Below are 20,380 nucleotides of genomic sequence, written 5' to 3'. Positions count from 1 at the left end.
TTCTCTCTGTTGTCAACTACACATAGTCACTTTAATAACACTACCTACATGTACATATTACCTCAACTAACCAGTGCCCCCACACATGGACTCTGTATCAGTACCCCCTGTATATAGTCTCGCTATTGTTATTTTACTGCCGCCCTTTAATTACTTGTTACTTTTATTCTTAACCTTATTATTATTTTTTTTGAAACTGCATTGTTGGTTTGGGGCTCGTAAGTAAGCATTTCATTGTAAGGCCTGTTGTATTCGTGACTAATAGAATTTGATTTGATGCTACAGCAGTCCTACCAACTTCATCTCAAAACATGTATCCTGGAACTGCATGATCAGGTCATGCTCCCTTAGCATTTTCCCTTCATAAAGTGTCCTATCCAGACCTTTACATTTGGAAGATTTTTGATGCAGTGGATCAACCAGTTAAAAAGAAGCTTAAATATACACACACAAATAATGTCCTTCCCCAGGTTTCTTGACACACACAAAACAACACATTAAAGTCATAAAACTATATTTATAAATAAAAACACATTTCTCAATAAAAGAGTAGTGAGTTGGTAAGAAAACCTTTTCTCTCTCCACTGTACATTATCGCAAGACAGAGACACAAATATACCTCTGGTTAACAGACAAATATACTTTAACAATGAGTCTAAACTGGAAGCTCATGTTAAGTGTTGAAAAATAAACTACATGTATCTGCAACCAGCTATGACAAACACAAGAGAACAGAAAGGGCATCAAGTCTCTTGCACTACATTTTCATAGTCAAACAAAGTCATACAAATAAAAGTCAATTTAAGATTAGTGTTAATTTTCTATTTCTTTCAGTTTGCAAACATAAATCGGTTGTTAAGGGACCATTATAGGTGAAAGAAAGTATGTAGGGAGGGAGGAAGCTTTTTTTAACCTTTGTCTCTGATGGACTGGGGTTGGGGGGGACAGAGGACGTGCAGATAAGGAGAGGAAAGACAAAACAACAAATTCAAAACATCCATGTAGAAAAGCGCCGAGTCATCCTCAGCTGTTTCCCCGGCCTCCCTCCCGGTCACGACCCAAACACAACTCGCCTCACAGGGAGGAAACTGACGGGGGGTTTCTTCACTGAAGAAAGTAGAGCAGAAGAGCAAGAGGACATTTCCAGCAGGGTTGGGCTCAATTACATTTTAATTCCGCCAATTCAAAAAGGAAATGGAATTGACCCCAACAATGATTTCCTAGAGACCTCCTCCTCCTGTCTGTCCCTCTCAGCACTAAACAAAACAATTCCTATCCACCATTTTGTGGTGTGCCTATGACATGACCTGCGTCACATGACATCAACAAAGAACTCGCCAGAGTTGCCGACGGCTATGCGCAGGGACTGGCGGGAGCCGGTGAGCTCTGGGGTAACGTTGGCCAGCTCTCGGCCTGGGGGTGCTCCAGGGGCAGCTGTGGCCAGGTGGAGGGGCTGAGGGGGCAGGCCTGGGGGGGCATAGACCAAGCCTGGGCCGTAGGACAGTGAGTGGGCGCTTCGATGGCTGTAGGAACTGCGGGTGCTGCGCTCGCTAGGGGCCACAGAGCGCTCACTGGGGGCCCGATGGCTCCTGATCTCTGACTCACTGCCACTACCACCCGACTTGTTGGAGCCCCCGGCGCCACCTCTGCCCTCGGCCTTACTGCAGTTGGAGCCGCTGCTGCCTGGAGTCAGGGGAGGAAAACAAACAAAGTGTGTGAACATCCAACTATTTGTCCTTCATACATGACTGCAAATGTTTTATATGATTGACCGTGTGTACGTTCTGGCTTTGCTGCGTGCATGACTTGTAGATATATTCAAATTAATTTATCTATTAGAGCAACACTCCTGTATCATCTTAAAATCTCCTTTTGAGGTTTTTCTATATAATTTATTTACGCACAAGTCAGGCATGGTAGTGCTGATTCATGCCGGGGCCAACACATATCATTGATATTGACTGGCCAATAAGTTCAAATGCGCCAGATAAATAGCTCAATAGCTTTTAAATCAACAGGAAATATTGTTACGATTGTATTATGATGCAGTTTAATTATTTTTTACAATGTGTGTTAACTCAAAGTGTTGCATTGTCCTGGGCTGTAGTGTTGGTTAACTGAAACTAGTTCCCCATCTCTCTGTGTCTGGGTTTGACTGAATTCTGCTGGTGAGTCACAGCTTTCCTCACCGTCGCTGTGCTGGCTGCCAGCGCTGCCCGCCCCTACTCCCGGGAAGCCCTGGGGCAGGTCGGGTTGGGGCTGGGGGTTGTAGGGGTGGGCGATGGGGAACTGGTAGGGCAGGGCCATGGGCCAGGGGGCCGCCCCAGGGTGGGGCAGAGGGGGCAGGGTGTCCTGGTCCGACGCCCCTCCACTGGAGCCGTCGTGGTCTTGCAGAGACAAGTGGGCCATGTCTGAGAGAGAGACACAGAGAGAGGTCAAGAACATAAATGTTGTAGTTTCAGACTAGGGGTTGTTTTCAAACTAGGAAATATGAGGATCTACTGAAAACACTCACTGCCACAAAGGTCTCCGAAGATGTAGTAACATTGCTCGGAGAAGGTGATCTTGTTGACGGTGTGGCGGATGTAGCCGGCCTTGAGCAGGTTACTGGCGTACTTCCTGGCTTCCCTGCGGTCCGAGAAGCCCTCCACGTGATGGAAGAGCCAGTCCACGACATCTGAGCCTGGGAAGACACACACAATGAGTCTCGACACAAACATACACATTCAATGGCAATTAACCTGCAAAAAAGAAAGTAAGAACACAGAGAAAAAAGACAGACATCTAGACTAAATGAGAAAGTGAAAAACCGGAGAACAGGAAGACAGACAGAGGGGTAGATAGAGAGAGAGGTAGAGGAAAAGAGTGAGCGTACCAATAAAGGCATTGGCGATGGTGATCTTTAGCCACATCCTGTCTCGCACCTCCAGGCCCGACTCCGGGGAAGCCATGGCCTTGGCAACGGTTGCCATGTCGCTGTGGATGGACAAGTGGAAATCGTCGAAGCCTGTGAGGAGCAAATGGGAGGTGTGGGTTACTGGGTTTAGCCAGGGTAGTTACCATGGCTTACAGGTTTAGAATAGGACAGTGGGACTCTTTAGTTAGGATGCAGGTTTTCCCCAGTATGACAGTTGTGGGTTCCTTTCAAAGATTAATAGAACTTAAAAGGCATCACATTAGGATCTCGTTCACATACTAGACTGTTGATTGCTTCATGACGCAATAAAAACAAGAGGTATTTTAGAGTGTTTCCATGAGTTTTGATGGAACCCAGGTGTATGTGTGACTCACGCTCAGTCTCAGGGATGGAGCTGCTGATGGAGGAGCTGGTGGAGGTGACCGTGGTCATCGAGGGGCTCATGCCATAGGCAGGGTACACCCCCGTCATAGCTGCAGTGTGGGACACCCACGCAGCAGGGTCAATGGGCCGGATCGGCTCACCTGGTGGGAGAAAAAGGGGGTTAGAGGGATATAGTACACAGATATCACAAAACCATTCATAAAACCACCACAAATATTCACAAACATTAACATATTTTGAGTTGTGTGTTGCATGAGGAAGACACAGGAGGAGAATACTCACTTCTAGGCAGAGCAAAGCAGCTCCGGGGGTTGGGGTCCCAGCACTTAGCCACAGTCAGAGTGATGGGACTGTAAACAGAGTTCACACACATACTTAACACAGAGCTGGCTATGCACACAACACACATATAGAGTGGGGCAAAAAAGTATTTAGTCAGCCACCAATTGTGCAAGTTCTCCCACTTAAAAAGATGAGAGGCCTGTAATTTTCATCATAGGTACACTTCAACTATGACAGACAAAATGAGAAAAAAAATCCAGAAAATCACATTGTAGGATTTTTTATGAATTTATTTGCAAATTATGGTGGAAAATAAGTATTTGGTCAATAACAAAAGTTCTCTCAATACTTTGTTATATACCCTTTGTTGGCAATGACAGAGGTCAAACGTTTTCTGTAAGTCTTCACATGGTTTTCACACACTGTTGCTGGTATTTTGGCCCATTCCTCCATGCAGATCTCCTCTAGAGCAGTGATGTTTTGGGGCTGTTGCTGGGCAACACGGACTTTCAACTCCCTCCAAAGATTTTCTATGGGGTTGAGATCTGGAGACTGGCTAGGCCACTCCAGGACCTTGAAATGCTTCTTACGAAGCCACTCCTTCGTTGCCCGGGCGGTGTGTTTGGGATCATTGTCATGCTGAAAGACCCAGCCACGTTTCATCTTCAATGCCCTTGCTGATGGAGGTTTTCACTCAAAATCTCACGATACATGGCCCCATTCAATCTTTCCTTTACACGGATCAGTCGTCCTAGTCCCTTTGTAGAAAAACAGCCCCAAAGCATGATGTTTCCACCCCCAGGCTTTACAGTAGGTATGGTGTTCTTTGGATGCAACTCAGCATTCTTTGTCCTCCAAACACAACGAGTTGAGTTTTTACCAAAAAGTTATATTTTGGTTTCATCTGACCATACCATATATTCTCCCAATCTTCTTCTGGATCATCCAAATGCTCTCTAGCAAACTTCAGACGGGCCTGGACATGTACTGGCTTAAGCAGGGGGACACGTCTGGCACTGCAGGATTTGAGTCCCTGGCGGCGTAGTGTGTTACTGATGGTAGGCTTTGTTACTTTGGTCCCAGCTCTCTGCAGGTCAATCACTAGGTCCCCCCGTGTGGTTCTGGGATTTTTGCTCACCGTTCTTGTGATCATTTTGACCCCACGGGGTGAGATCTTGCGTGGAGCCCCAGATCGAGGGAGATTATCAGTGGTCTTGTATGTCTTCCATTTCCTAATAATTGCTCCCACAGTTGATTTCTTCAAACCAAGCTGCTTACCTATTGCAGATTCAGTCTGCACCAGCCTGGTGCAGGTCTACAATTTTGTTTCTGGTGTCCTTTGACAGCTCTTTGGTCTTGGCCATAGTGGAGTTTGGAGTGTGACTGTTTGAGGTTGTGGACTGGTCTTTTATACTGATAACAAGTTCAAACAGGTGCCATTAATACAGGTAACGAGTGGAGGACAGAGGAGCCTCTTAAAGAAGAAGTTACAGGTCTGTGAGAACCAGAAATCTTGCTTGTTTGTAGGTGACCAAATACTTATTTTCCACCATAATTTGCAAATAAAGTCATTAAAAATCCTACAATGTGATTTTCTGGAAATGTTTTTCTTCTCATTTTGTCTGTCATAGTTGAAGTGTACCTATGTTGAAAATTACAGGCCTCTCATCTTTTTAAGTGGGAGAACTTGCACAATTGGTGGCTGACTAAAAACTTTTGTCCCACTGTATAAGGCAAAGCTGCTAAACTTACACCTGTCTTTTTACAGACCGAATACAATACCAAAGAAAGTGAAAGTATAAAATACAACATTCTTTCTATGTCCTAAGACTGTGGTTGCAACTTGTGTGTGTTTGTAAATGTGCATGTGAAAGAACACAGGTGTGTGTGTGTGAGAGAATCACCCTGGCTTGTGTACGATGTCCCTCAGCACTCGAACCGCATCGTCGTTGTTCATATTCTCAAAGTTGATGTCGTTCACCTGTTAGGAGTGAGGAGACAATGTCTGATCTGGTTGGTACGCATTAGGTTTCACCGTAGGAAATTGTAGCAAAACAAGCATTTCTTATTGGACATATTCAGGTAGTTCCACCCTGTTTCAGTCCATTTTCTTCCATTTAATGCATCATGAACTCAACCCTGAATACAACTACTTGATCACCCTGCTCCAATGTTGAATGGGGGCCACATATTTCTGGAGTCACAGACACACCTGCAGCAGCATGTCTCCGGGCTCAATGCGTCCGTCTGCAGCCACAGCCCCTCCTTTCATGATGGAGCCGATGTAGATGCCTCCGTCTCCCCTCTCATTGCTTTGCCCCACGATGCTGATGCCCAGAAAGTTATACTTCTCTACAAGATAGAAAGATAGAGATAGAGGAGGCACATTGAGACAGTGTAGGATCTCTACTTCATATTTGTAGTTAATTAGTTAATATTCCAGTTTGTCAAAAAACGCTTTGAGAACTACGAACAGAGAGGACTATCCAAAGTTTTATTACAATTTATCAGGAAAAGTGAGAAATACAGCAACAGAAATACTTACCCATGTTTAGTGTGACAGTGATGATGTTCAGAGACATGGTGGAGTCTGTGATGCTGCTGAAGGATGAAGACTACAAAGAAGGAGCGGGTAGACAAAGAAGCGTGACGAAAGACGTAAGGTAATTTACATATCAAAATACTGTGTGCGTGTCCGCCCATCTCACCCTTTCCATGTTGGACGTTTTGGGTTTCCGCCGGCGCCGGCGGTGTCGCCTCATCAGGCGAGAGGAGCTCTGCTCTGTGGAACTGCTGAAGCTGGGAGGAGAAAGCCCAAAAGGGTCACAGTATACATAAGGCAAAGGTTCCCACTGGAAGGAGGCAAGAAAGTGGAGGTTAGACAAACGTTGCATGACGGTTAGGTGGAGGGCCTCACCGGCTGGTGGCGTCGTCGTCCTCAGAGTCGAAGCAGCTGGTGGACTCCAGCTCACTGCTCATGAAGGACGAGCAGCTGTCATATTGGCTCAGCTCAGCCCCTCGGCCCACTCGCGAGTAACCGTTCCTCCCACCTGCAGGGGGCGACACGGCACTCAGCGAAAGGCCTCACGCTATAGGCCCAGGCCCTAGGAACGTCATGTAGTTTGGATAACTATAAAGGATGGATCGGTTAAAATGGTGGTAATAGCTTCCCACTGCCCCTTGATAGGTGCATAATCCACCAAGCTTATCCAAAAACTGTCATTTGTCACATCTTCCTCTAGGAAGTGGACAGTAGAGTTAAGAGAGTATGTCAAAGAGGAGTGGAAGAGAGATGCTGAGTGAGTGACTAAAGAGAGGAGTGGAGGGGACAGACTGCTCTCAGACCAGGCTGGTGAGTGGGTTTCCGGCGCGGTCGCTCCCTCTCTCTCCTCTGGGACACCATTGAGCCCGTCTCAGTCTCGTTGTCCAACGAGTCTCGTCCACCTGTGGCCTTCCCACTGCAGTGCGACATGGCGAAACGAATGGAGAAAGGGATGAGGGAGGGGAGAGAAATTGAGAGCAGGTCAGAGGGGGAGAGAGAAAAGAGTGGCGTGTCACAAAAGTAATAATTATTCCATTGAGCAAAAAGTTGTGCTCACGGTTGTCATAGTTTTTAGGCAGATGTTAGAAGCACAAAAACATTATTTGTAAATTCACCCTGTCAATCTACACCGACTTCAGAGCTGGTTTGATAGAGCTAGAGCACAGAATAATTTAGGAAATGACAAACACCATAAACTTGGTTGTTATGGCAGGCTTAAGTAAACATTGGCAAAAAATACATTTGTGGCCAGTAAGCACGTTTCTATCCACTGTTTATGTGAGTAAAGTCATACCGTATTTTAAAGAAAAATCACAATAGCTATGATGGGAAACAGGAAGTTCCGGTAAAAATTGTACATGCCATCAGGTAATTTGTTCGTTCGACAAATAATTATGCGAGAAATGGAGGTGGAAACACCTTTATGCACAAATATTGATACCATCATATCAAAGTAGACTTAGGAGTCAAGCGATTATATGATGTTCTTTCATTTTGTCTGGAAGCTAGTAGGTTTTACAGTTAGCGTTGGGCCAGTAACCGAAAGGTTGCTGGATCAAATCCCTGAGCTGACAAGGTAAAAATCTGCCCTTCTGCCCCTGAACAAGGCAGTTAACCCACTGTTCCCCGGTAGGCCGTCATTGTAAATAAGAATTTGTTCTCAACTGTTAAATAAAAGGTTAAAAAATAATATATATATTTTTTTTTAAATTGCCACCTTTAGCCAGTTAGCTTGGGCGCTTGACTGTCGTTGTTCCGAGTGTTCTAAACTTCACAATGTCCACCTCGGTCAGAGTGTCCAGTGTGCACTCTGACCGCACCAAGAACGAAACGCTGTGAATTTATGAATGGGCCCAGAGTGCACTCTGACACTTTAGGGTGATTTTACAAACACACCCTAAGACATATACAGAGTCTTGGAGAGAGACAAAAACACACTTATTCACAAGCACACATACAACTTCTCTTACACACACACAACCAAAAAAATAACAGTCAAATAGATGTGCTGTCATGACTGTACTGTGATGATTCAGATGGGTCAGATCAGCTTTGCATTGGGTGACATCAACCAAACCCTCTCTCACCTACAGAGGGGGGAGGAGGGAACTGGTGGTGGGGGGTTGAAAGCTCATACCCTGCTGTAAATCAAGGATTAGAACTAACAGCTGTCTCCCTCTCCAAATTCACACAGGAGTGTACCTTTGTTTCACAGAGGTTCTCGACAAAACTCTAAAACATCCTAGAGCAAATACTGGAACAACATCTCTAACATAGAACGTGGGGGATGGTCAGAGGCGATCTTAAGAATAATAATAATGTCATTTTGGTTGTCATTTTGTGACGTCATTAAATATTGTTATAAAGGAAATACTGTAACTTGGAAAGTCTACATACTACATGTACAAAGTGTCCATCCTCTACATGGTGTATGAAATAGGACAAACAGAGTGTTTTTGTTAAGAGAGGGATGTGATCTTAAAAACTATAAGAGGAAATTATTTCTATAACTTTGTACAAGTGAGTAGTCACCACCCCCTTGAGTGAGAATTAACATATGAAACCAGAGAGGCGTTGAGCTGCAGCACACCTTCCAAAGTGGATCGAACTCTGAAATCTCAACAAGGTAGTCACCTCAGGGACAATCACTGGTATGGCTGATTAGCCATCCTAAGTATCTAGAAAAGTGAACTTATGTGGGAGCATTCTACTACTCTTCTCAAATCACCGTATTCTATTACTCTCATCACCAATGGGAACCATCGACACGGCTGGCTAGCCTATCGGTCTCCATCTCCTTTGTAACAAGCCGCCATATTGAGTCAGTCCACTAGGGACCCGTTTCTAATGCATTAAGTGTGTATGTTTATCCTGTAGTTAGCTAGTAAATAAATAATTAAACTAACTTGTGTAAGTACTGAATCATAAGGCTGGGTTTTTTGCAGATGCAGGAGGGTACGACTGTTCAGAATGATGATATGATACGAGGTTATGATTCATCCGTTGACTGTTTATGGAGGTGATAGCTAAAGACCTTTACAGTATAATTTGGGACATGGTAACTTTCGTGGTGCCCAAATTCCTAATGAGTTAATTGTTACATGATTACTTTAAAAATCGGGTAACAAATAAACATAGTTGATTAGATAAATAACAGTCATCAGATTAATGAAAGTAAAGTCACAACAGTACATTGCGCATACATCTGAACAGGCACACACACACAACTAACTGGTAGGATGGTGGTCTGGAGTCCCCGATGCCCCCTGTCCTCTCCAGGGGGGGTGGCGGCAGCTCCAACAAACTCTCAACCACCGAGCCCCCGTCTGAGTGAGCACCGTCCCCTGACACCAGCTGAGGACAGAGAGACCAACGATGAGACCCCAACAATCATGCACCCTCAAATTATTTGCATTCACTATACAGCTATTTTTAGAAATGCGTTTTACAGCAAACCAGGCCTGTAGCCCCAAAGACCAAGCAGAGAGGCAACAAACAGACATACACTGGAAAATAATTACTAATAATTTGTTGACTGAAAATTGACTGCAAAAAGCCCAAACATATGTTTGACTAAAACAATCATTTCAAACCCTGCTTACATTTGTATACAATCACGTGGGAATATACTTGGGAACAGATTTCTTAAATTAAAATCATTTGGAGCTGATTTCCTGGTGTTTGTACAGTCTTATGTCCAACAAGGGGATAAGAAAACTTGGGGGGCCAAATTAAACCACCCGGGGGTGTCAGTTGGGGAACCCTACACTAGTTGTTAATGTCTCCAAAACTAATTTCTCAGTACACACACCATTTCCTTCTTAAACAAACCACCCTTTCACTCCTCACTTTCTTTTGCCACTCTCTGTGATTTAATCTTCTCATTAGGTGCAGTGAAGTTCTTTATTTGAGAGTGATGTCTATGATCCTGTGATTTCAGTTTGTCTTAATCAGAACTCAATTGAGAAAAAGAGGACAAGCAAGGAGGTGCAGAAAAACATCTCAGTCATGAAGACACACACTGGTCTGTGTGTACTGAGAATGTATGAGTTGGAGACAAACAACAAGTGTGTATTCGGAAGATAGCTAAAAAGATTGACGAGAAGTAAAGAGAATGAGAAACAGCGCGCGTGTGTGTAATTAGGGCCGGGACGATACCAGTATTGCGATATTTTTTTCAATGGCAAAAATGAAAACACGAAGAAGATTAAACTCTTTGGTCTTTTAAATCCCCTGCTCTATGTATACTTAACAAAAATCTAAAAACGCAACATTGAACAATTTCAACAATTTTACTGAGTTACAGCTCATAAGAAAATCTGTCAATTTAAATATACATTTTAGGCCCTAATCTATGGAATTTACATGACTGGGCAGGCATAGGTCCATCCATTTGGGAGCCAGGAATACACACTGGAGAGCCAGGCCCAGCCAATTAGAACGAGTTTCCTCAGTTTCATCAGCTGTACGAGTGGCTGGTCTCAGAATATCCCACAGGTGAAAATGTTGAGCGTCTTCACTGCAAGTAGACTGCATGTCTTAATAAAATATAATTAAAAAAATATATTTTTTATTTTTAAGAAGCCTGGTGTGAAGATCCTGGGTTGGTGTGGTTACATGTGGGCTGCGGTTGCGAGGCCAATTGGGCACAGTGACAAATTCTCTAAAGGAATGTTGGAGGCAGCTTATGGTAGAGAAATAAACATTCAATTTTCTGGTAACAGCTATGGTGGACATTCCTGCAGTCAGCATGCCCATTGCACGCTCGTTCAAAATTGAGACATTGTTGCATTGTGCTGTGTGACGAAACTGCAATTTTAGAATGGCCTTTTACTGTCCCCAGCATAAGGTGCACCTGTGTAATGATCATGCTGTTTAATCAGCTTCTTGATATGCCATACCTGTCAGGTGCATGAATTATCCTGGCAAAGGAGAAATGCTCACTAATAGGGATGTATACAAATGTGCGAACAAAATTTAAGAGAAATAAGCTTCCTGTGTGTATGGAAAATTTCTGGGATCTTTTATTTCAGCTCATGAAACCAACACTTTACAAGTTGAGTTTCTATTTTTGTTCAGTATATAATATTGTGTGCTATAGCTAGAAAAAATAAATAGATTTGACCCTGGAGGACAACATAATGTTGTTTGTTTCCAACATTAGGGCTGTTTTCTTAAGTTAATTATGCTTTGTGTTGTTTCCTTGCCACAATACTAATGAGTATCGCAATACTGGTATCGTCCCGGCCCTAGTAATAATGATATTATCAAACAAATGAGTGATGCTCCTCCCCAGAGACAGAGTGATGTTCGGAGTCAATAGCAGCCACAACAGATGGGTGTCATTGACAAACACTTAAGACAAAGGTGGTGTGTGTGTGCTTACCCAAGATACCACACGACCATTAAAACAAGGGAGTTTGGCATTGTCATCAGATATCTCTTCTTTCACCACCCTGCGAGAAAAAGAGAGAACAACATTTACTCAACATGTGTACACAAATGCTGGTAAAGAATGCACTGACACTAGGGTGAAACACTCCCAGCCAACAACAGGAAAACCAACAGTCTAAAACATTTATTTTAATTTTAATAATTTGCTGCTTTAGGCCAAACCCACAAAAGACATTCTAATAATTCACCCCATGGTAGAAACATATGTGCCAAGATCTAAGTCTCAATTTGTTAAATTACCGCGCTAGCTAGTTCAATTACTAAGCTTTGATTTTTAACAATGTGTGCGTCGTGTGCGAAACAAACCTGCAGTGCCAAATTCCAATTTAGCCTGGTGTCAATAGAGCACATTATTTAGCAGGCCGAACATAGATACATATACACAGTGCATTTGGAAACTATTCAGACCCCTTAACTTTGTTACATTACAGCAATATTCTAAAATGGATCCAAAAAATAAACATCTCATAAATCTACACAAACACAATACCTCATAAATGACAAAACAAAAACTGTTAGACATTTATAAAAAATAAACAAATATTACATTTACATAAGTATTCAGACCCTTTACTTAGTACTTTGTTGAAGCACCTTTGGCAGCCTCGAGACTTCTTGGGTATGACACTACAAGCTTGGCACACCTGTATTTGGGGAGTTTCTCCCATTCTTCTCTGCAGATCCTCTCAAGCTTTGTCAGGTTAGATGGGGAGCGTCACTGCACAGCTATTTTCAGGTCTCTCCAGAGATGTTCGATCGGGTTCAAGTCCGGGCTCTGGCTGGTCCACTCAAGGACATTCAGAGACTTGACCCGAAGCCACTCTCTTGGCTGTGTGCTTAGGGTAGAGACAACAGGTCGTTGTCCTGTTGAAAGGGGAACCTTTACCCCAGTCTGAGGTCGTGAGTGGAGCAGGATTTCATCAAGGATCTCTATGTACTTTGCTCCGTAGATCTTTCCCTCGACCCGGTCTCCCATTTCGTGCCACTGAAAAACAACCCCACAGCATGCTTCACAGTAGGGATGGTATTGGCCAGGTGATGAGAGGTGCTTGGCATTCAGGCCAAAGAGTTCAATCTTGGTTTCATCAGACCAGAAAATCTTGTTTATCATGGTCAAAGTCCTTTAGGTGCTTTTAGGCAAATTCCAAGCGGGCTGTCATGTGCATTCTACTGAGGAGTGACTTCCGTCTGGCCACTCTACCATTAAGGCCTGATTGGTGGAGTGCTGCAGAGATGGTTGTCCTTCTGGAAGACTCTCCCATCTCCACAAAGGAACCCTGGAACTCTATCAGAGTGACCATTGGGGTCCTTCAACACTTCAGGAATGTTTTGGTAACCTTCCCCATATCTGTGCACCAACACAATCCTGTCTTGGGGCTCCGTGGACAATTCCTTTGACCTCATGGCTTGGTTTTTGCTCTGACATGCACTGTCAACTGTGGGACCTTATATAGACAGGTGTGTGCTTTTCCAAATCATATTCAATCATTTTAAATTACCACAGGTGGACTCCAATCAAGTTGTAGAAACATCTCAAGGATGATCAATAGAAACAGGATGCACCTGAGCTCAATTTCAAGTCTTATAGCAACAGGTCTGAATACTTATGTAAATAAGGTATTTATGTTTATATCATTTTTATTTTTTGGCAAACATGTCTAAAAACCTGTTTTGGATTTGTCATTATGGGGTATTGTGTGTAGATTGATGAGGACATTTTTTACAATAAGGCTGTAGTGTAACAAAATGTGGAAAAGGTGAAGGGGTCTGAATACTTTCCCAATGCACTGCATCTCAGTGGTGCATTCAGTCCCATTGCAGACCGGTTTGAGATCAAATACATAACCTGTCCTGACCCTCAATCTGAAGAGTTGGACTTCTACCAGGAGCTCAATCTGGCAAAGCCCTTTGGGAGTTCCCCACCGTCCGGATAGACAGTTAGACCTAAGCCATTCTCTATAAAACAGGCCATTGAGGTTTCACTTTTTTACATTTTACTCAACGAAAGTATTCAACACTGATGTTACCCATTTCTGACATGCACTGTATTTTGAAACATCCAAACGCTCTGAAGGAACACAAGAGCTATCCAAATCACCTTACTGATAAGTTTAAGGCCATTTTCAGTGACTAATGGGACATGGAATGATTTCCTTTACCATTTCACACGCAAAGGGCTGGCTTGTAAACTTGCTAGTGAACAACAGCAGCGCATTCCCGAGTAAGTGACCGACCGTAATGTCCAACCAACCAGTCTACTGCGTCCCTTTTTTTGACAACAACAGCAGGAGAGAATAGACCATTAACCTGGTCTGTTGGCCTTCTCCCTGATGTTAGCCACTTCACTTTACTGGCTATTATACAACCGATAGGTAACTAGATAGCCCACCTCTCAATTATCCATACTTGAATCTTGTGCAATAGGAAAATTGACAATGTTGTCTAGTTTCATAAATAATTTGAACGTTAGTTAGCTCAAATATATAACGGTTACAATAGCTAGCTAACTAACGTTAACTGTGTAATAAGATTTTTTTTAAAGCGACGAATAACGTTAAACAAAGGAATAACAAACTCAAGCCATGATTACAATGAAAACGTTGATTAGCTAACGTTAGCCAACCCGTTTTGACAAATTATAATTTAATTGTGAAAGAATAGTTAACGTTCCCGTAACAGACTGTTTAGATGCTAATAATGCTCACCCAAAATCGTCATCCATAGATTTGAAGAAGAACTTGTAGTTCGGTTTCTTCAGAACATTTTTGAAGTCTGCAAGTGTGACCCTGTCCGCGGGCACTGCCAATTTGACCAGGTAAGGTGTTTCCTGGTCGTCGAGGTGATATATGACTTTGGTCTCCCCCATTGTGGGCTGCTGGGGCGAGGCAGGCAGGGTACATCAAGCCGCGGTCCTGGAAGGCTCCCTTTCGGGCCTCGGCTCCCCGCGGTGCTGCGGTGATTCCCCCGGCTTTCTGGCCAGCCGGCAGGCTACCAGTTGTTATTTTGAATCCTTTTAACTCGCTACTGTAGCAACCTAACGTTAGCTAGTATTAGCTAGCTATTTAGAAGCACCTTGCTCCAAAAAAATTCAGCCAGACAAAGACTATTATGTACCCGGATATTATGTTACCAATTTGAAAGGGCGCAACCTACCAAATGTATCTACATTCCAATCTTGACTAAATGTGAATTTAGGCAGTCGTTGTTCACGCTAGCTGGCAGTTACTTTGTTGAATAAACACGAAGAATCCTTCCTCCTGAGTTCAGAATGCAGTCTACAACAAACAACCACCAACCCTAAAATAAACGTGCTCCCTCTACCGGAGAGGAGGAAAGAAAAATAATCGCAATGGTTTTTCAAGGAATAACCTTACTTCGGGATTTTGGCAATTAAACCCGTTTTCTACTTCCCCAGAGTCCATAAACGAATGTATAAATGTTTAAGTCTCTGCAAGTTAGAGGTTTCACGAGTCAATGCTAAATTGTATGTAGCTACACCACAGATAGAACAATGTCGAGACAGATATTTCACTGGATGTATAAATGTGTAGCATAAATTTGGAGGAAGCCCACTGGCCAGCAGTGGGAGAAGATGGAAAGAGATGGATTTTGGCCGATATTCTGAACATTTTATAATTTAATTTATAATTAATTTGATCTCAAAACAGCTTTCTGTTCCCAAAACTATAATGTGTTATGAACAGAGTGGACTAAGTGTTGTAGACTTTACCCTTTGCAAAATACTTATAAAATCGCGTTGTTTAGGAGTGCAAAGGCGAATTTAGGTATTCCACAAACTCACTTCATAGAGGAGTTGTTCCCTAACGGAAATACGCAGATTATGCTAGAACGCGCCAATAGGATCTTGTGCTTGGCTCTTTTATTTAACTAGGAAAGTCAGTTAAGAACAAATTGTTATTTACAATTTTTACCTTTATTTTACTAGACAGGTCAGTTAAGAACAAATTCTTATTTTCAATGACGGCCTAGGAACAGTGGGTTAACTGCCTGTTCAGGGGCAGAACAACAGATTTGTACCTTGTCAGCTCGGGATTTGAACTTGCAACCTTTCAGTTACTAGTCCAACACTCGAACCACTAGGCTACCCTGCTGACAATGACAGCCTATTCTGGCCAAACCCTAACCCGCTCTATGGGACTACCGTCAGACAATTCCTCATCTCCCACCGCTTCTAATGTGACTATCCCCGTTGCTTCTCCCTCTTTTTCCTCTGCCCCGCTACAAAGTTTCTCCCTGCAGGCAGTCACTGAGTCCGAGGTGCTAAAAGAGCACCTGAAACTTGACCCCAAAAAAACATCTGGGTCTTTTTTTCTTTTTTTTACTCCTTTCCCCCAATGTCCTGGTATCCAATTGGTAGTTACAGTATTGTCTCATCGCTGCAACTACCGTACGGACTCGGGAGAGGCGAAGGTCGAGAGCCGTGTGTCCTCTGAAACACAACCCAACCAAGCCGCACCGCTTCTTGACACAATGCACACTTAACCCGGAATCCAGACGCACCAATGTGTCGGAGGAAACACCGTACACCTGGCGACTGTGTCAGCGTGCACTGCACCCGGCCCGCCACAGGAGTCGCTAGTGCACGATGGGACAAGGACATCACTGCTGGCCAAACCCTCCCCTAACCCGGACGATGCTGGTTGATGCTTATTTATTAAACCCTCTTAGGCCTCACTCCCCCCTATCTGAGATATCTACTGCAGCCCTCATCATCCACATACAACACCCGTTCTGCCAGTCACATTCTGTTAAAGGTCCCCAAAGCACACACATCCCTGGGTCGCTCCTCTTTTTAGTTCGCTGCAGCTAGCGACTGGAACGAGCTGCAAACACTCAAACTGTACAGTTTGATCTCAATCTCTTCATTCAAAGACTCAATCATGGAACACTCTTACTGACAGTTGTGGCTGCTTTGCGTGATGTATTGTTGTCTCTACCTTCTTGCCCTTTGCGCTGTTGTCTGTGCCCAATAATGTTTGTACCATGTTTTGTGCTGTTACCATGCTATGTTGTTGTCTTAGGTCTCTTCTTTATGTAGTGTTGTCTCTCTGTCGTGATGTGTGTTTTGTCCTATATTAATATTTTAAACTGTATTTAAACTCCCAGGCCCCGTCCCCACCGGAGGCCTTTTGCCTTTTGGTAGGCCGTCACTGGAAATAAGAATTTGTTCTTAACTGACTTGCCTACTAGTTAAATAAAGGTTCAATTATTATTTATATTTTTTAAATCGGCAAGGACTAGGGAGTTTTTTTTAGGATAAAAATAAACAGAATATAGCTATAAGCACAGGCAAAATTCTAGAGGAAAACCTGGTTCAGTCTGCTTTCCAACAGACGCTGGGAGACAAATTCACCTTTCAGCAGGACAATAACCTAAAACACAAGGCCAAATATACACAGGAGTTGCTTACCAAGAAGACATTGAATGTTCCTTAGTTTTGACTTAAATTGTCTTGAAAATATTTGGTAAGACATGAAAATGTCTGTAAAACAATGATCAACAACCAACTTGACAGAGCTTGAAGAATGCAAATATTGTGCAATCCAGGTGTGCAAAACTCTTAGTGCCCGATTCCGACAGAGGAATTACGCCTTTCTTATGCACCCCTTTCCTACACACTTCTCAGTATTTAGTATTGACTTACCTTATGAAGGTGCGTAATGGGCTTCGCAGGTGTGTTTCCCTTGCGTGTGCTGAATAAAATGTAATTCAACTGCTGAAAACCCTCCTTGCTGGCCAACATATTTTCTCATGTTTATTACATTTATCTTAAGCCATCCCATTAAATACAGTGTACCTTCAATTAGAATTTTGTTGACAGATTTGAATACATTGAGAGAACGGGTTCAGAAAATAGGCATCAATGAAAGAAAGCCATCCAATTATATGCATATTCATCTCCGTGTTAATACCAACTGGTACATTTAAAAATAACAAGATTATTTTGGCACATTTTAGGGTTAGGAAAGTATATACACTGCTCAAAAAAATAAAGGGAATACTAAAATAACACATCCTAGATCTGAATGAATGAAATATTCTTATTAAATACTTTTTTCTTTACATAGTTGAATGTGCTGACAACAAAATCACACAAAAATGATCAATGGAAATCAAATTTATCAACCCATGGAGGTCTGGATTTGGAGTCACACTCAAAATTAAAGTGGAAAACCACACTACAGGCTGATCCAACTTTGATGTAATGTCCTTAAAACAAGTCAATATGAGGCTCAGTAGTGTGTGTGGACTCCATGTGCCTGTATGACCTCCCTACAACGCCTGGGCATGCTCCTGATGAGATGGCGGATGGTCTCCTGAGGGATCTCCTCCCAGACCTGGACTAAAGCATCCGCTCAGGCTACCTCTGGCGAGCACATGGAGGGCTGTGCGGCCCCCCAAAGAAATGCCACCCCACACCATGACTGACCCACCGCCAAACCGGTCATGCTAGAGGATGTTGCAGGCAGCAGAACGTTCTCCACGGCGTCTCCAGACTCTGTCACGTCTGTCACATGCTCAGTGTGAACCTGCTTTCATCTGTGAAGAGCACAGGGCGCCGCCAGTGGTGAATTTGCCAATCTTGGTGTTCTCTGCAAATGTCAAACGTCCTGCACGGTGTTGGGCTATAAGCATAACCCCCACCTGTGGACGTCAGGCCCTCATACCACCCTCATGGAGTCTGCTCAAACGGTCAGAAACAGACACATGCACATTTGTGTCCTGCTGGAGGTCATTTTGCAGGGCTCTGGCAGTGCTCCTCCTGCTCCTCCTTGCACAAAGGCGGAGATAGCAGTCCTGCTGCTAGGTTGTTGCCCTCCTACGGCCTCCTCCACGTCTCCTGATGTACTGGCCTGTCTCCTGGTAGCGCCTCCATGCTCTGGACACTATGCTGACAGACACAGCAAACCTTCTTGCCACAGCTCGCATTGATGTGCCATCCTGGATGAGCTGCACTACCTGAGCCACTTGTGTGGGTTGTAGACTCCGTCTCATGCTACCACTAGAGTGAAAGCACCGCCAACATTCAAAAGTGACCAAAACATCAGCCAGGAAGCATAGGAACTGAGAAGTGGTCTGTGGTCACCACCTGCAGAACCACTCCTTTATTGGGGGTGTCTTGCTAATTGCCTATAATTTCCACCTGTTGTCTATTCCATTTGCACAACAGCATGTGAAATTTGTCAATCAGTGTTGACAGTTTGATTTCACAGAAGTGTGATTGACTTGGAGTTACATTGTGTTGTTTAAGTGTTCCCTTTATTTTTTTGAGCAGTGTATATGAATCATTTAAAAAAAATTATGCACAAAATATACAGATGAATCAAAAATACAGTGGTTTAATTCATTCTGAAAATTGCCACATTGTTATTTAACCCACGGTGATGTTTGAAGATTAGTGTACATAGAATTATAATAGGGAGAATAATGTACAATAGTAGTCTATACCCTCTATTGCCTGCACTAATCATGGAACTGTGGGATGACACAGTCAAGTGTTGTGCCATGGGTCAGGATGAAACTGTAACGGCTTGGTCTGCGCTCTGCTCCATAAATATTACATATTATTTTAATGTTATAAACTGTTACTAATGATCCTCAGCAACAACCACATGGCCGCATTTACAGAGGAAATTAAGCAAGTTAGGCTATACCAACTGAAGGGAACTAACAGTAAATTGGCAGTTAAATGTGTTATTAGGCCTACTGACAGTCGATACTGATAGTGGCTAATATTTAACACGATAGAAATAAGAAACAGAGAAAACTGGGGTAGCATATAATTAAGACATTCGAGAGTGCCCATTGCTGTAAGTTAAAAGGCCATACAATTTAAATTCTGTGTAATGCCACAGCTTTTCATAAAGTTCACTGTGGGAAAGTTGATATGCTTCAGTTTGCTGCCATTTTACTGGTTTCACATCTGTCTCCACCGATTACAATATAAAATAGATCTAAAACACGTAATTTATATTTACAATTCCTTTATCCAAACCGATGACTCATTAACCTAACTCTTATCGTTATAAATTACAGTATATGGAGAATGCTGTCATTTCTATCGGAAAAATAGTTGATGCCTTTTCCACTTGAAACCGGCAGATTTGCTCAACATGGTTTCCTCTTGCTTAAAGGTGGTGGAATTATGAGGGAATTAAGTCAAGGTCAGAATACGGCATATCTATTGACACCTCCTCCACATCTTCATTTATTTGATCTCCACCAAGAACGAATAGCAAGTGAATAGCGTGCTATTCTCGTGCTTAAATTCAAGGTAGGAATACGCATAGAGAAAAGTGCATAAAAATGGAATAACATTCCATTTACGCGCCCATAACTCGGGTAGGAATCAGGGCCTTTGAGACTTACACAGAAAGACTCACAGGTGTAACCGCTGCCAGAGGGGATTCTAACATGTATTGATTCAGGGGTGTGAATACGTATGTAAATAAGATATTTCTGTACTTAATTTTCAATTAATTTGCAAATATTTCTAAAAACATGTTTTCACTTTGCCATTATAGGTTAGTGTGTAGATGGATAAGATTTAAAACAAAATATTGAATCCATTTTGAATTCATACAAAATGTGGAATAAGTGAAGGGGTTTGAATAGTTTCTGAAGGCACTGTATATACCAACTTTGCACACAGGCTTGGGGCAATATTAATCTAATACTTTTTTCTATTACGTCCCTATGAACTTGCAAAATATTGCCAAGTTGAACAACACTCTTCTATTACCTATTTAAGAAAGCTTGTAGTCCAGGGAAAAAACATA

The 20,380-nt window shown here is 43.0% G+C and overlaps 1 protein-coding gene across 1 annotated transcript; it reads right to left on the bottom strand.

Moving 5' to 3' along the window:
- Positions 1 to 497: 497 nt before the first annotated feature.
- LOC139375960 (segment polarity protein dishevelled homolog DVL-3-like) lies at positions 498 to 14,824 on the bottom strand. Its single transcript, XM_071117948.1, has 15 exons — positions 14,285 to 14,824; positions 11,512 to 11,581; positions 9,358 to 9,479; positions 6,929 to 7,041; positions 6,501 to 6,633; positions 6,292 to 6,382; positions 6,129 to 6,198; positions 5,796 to 5,935; positions 5,488 to 5,564; positions 3,584 to 3,651; positions 3,292 to 3,441; positions 2,876 to 3,007; positions 2,516 to 2,683; positions 2,190 to 2,411; positions 498 to 1,683 (listed from the first exon to the last, which is right to left on the bottom strand). The coding sequence occupies exons 1-15, from the start codon at positions 14,443 to 14,445 to the stop codon at positions 1,313 to 1,315; spliced, it is 2,088 nt and encodes a 695-aa protein (XP_070974049.1). The 5' UTR covers positions 14,446 to 14,824; the 3' UTR covers positions 498 to 1,312.
- Positions 14,825 to 20,380: the final 5,556 nt, after the last annotated feature.

Source organism: Oncorhynchus clarkii, chromosome 20 (assembly GCF_045791955.1).
Source record: "Oncorhynchus clarkii lewisi isolate Uvic-CL-2024 chromosome 20, UVic_Ocla_1.0, whole genome shotgun sequence".
NCBI lineage: Eukaryota > Metazoa > Chordata > Actinopteri > Salmoniformes > Salmonidae > Oncorhynchus > Oncorhynchus clarkii.
The sequence above is the reverse complement of the archived record's forward strand: the minus strand, read 5'-3'. Positions and strand labels throughout refer to the sequence as shown.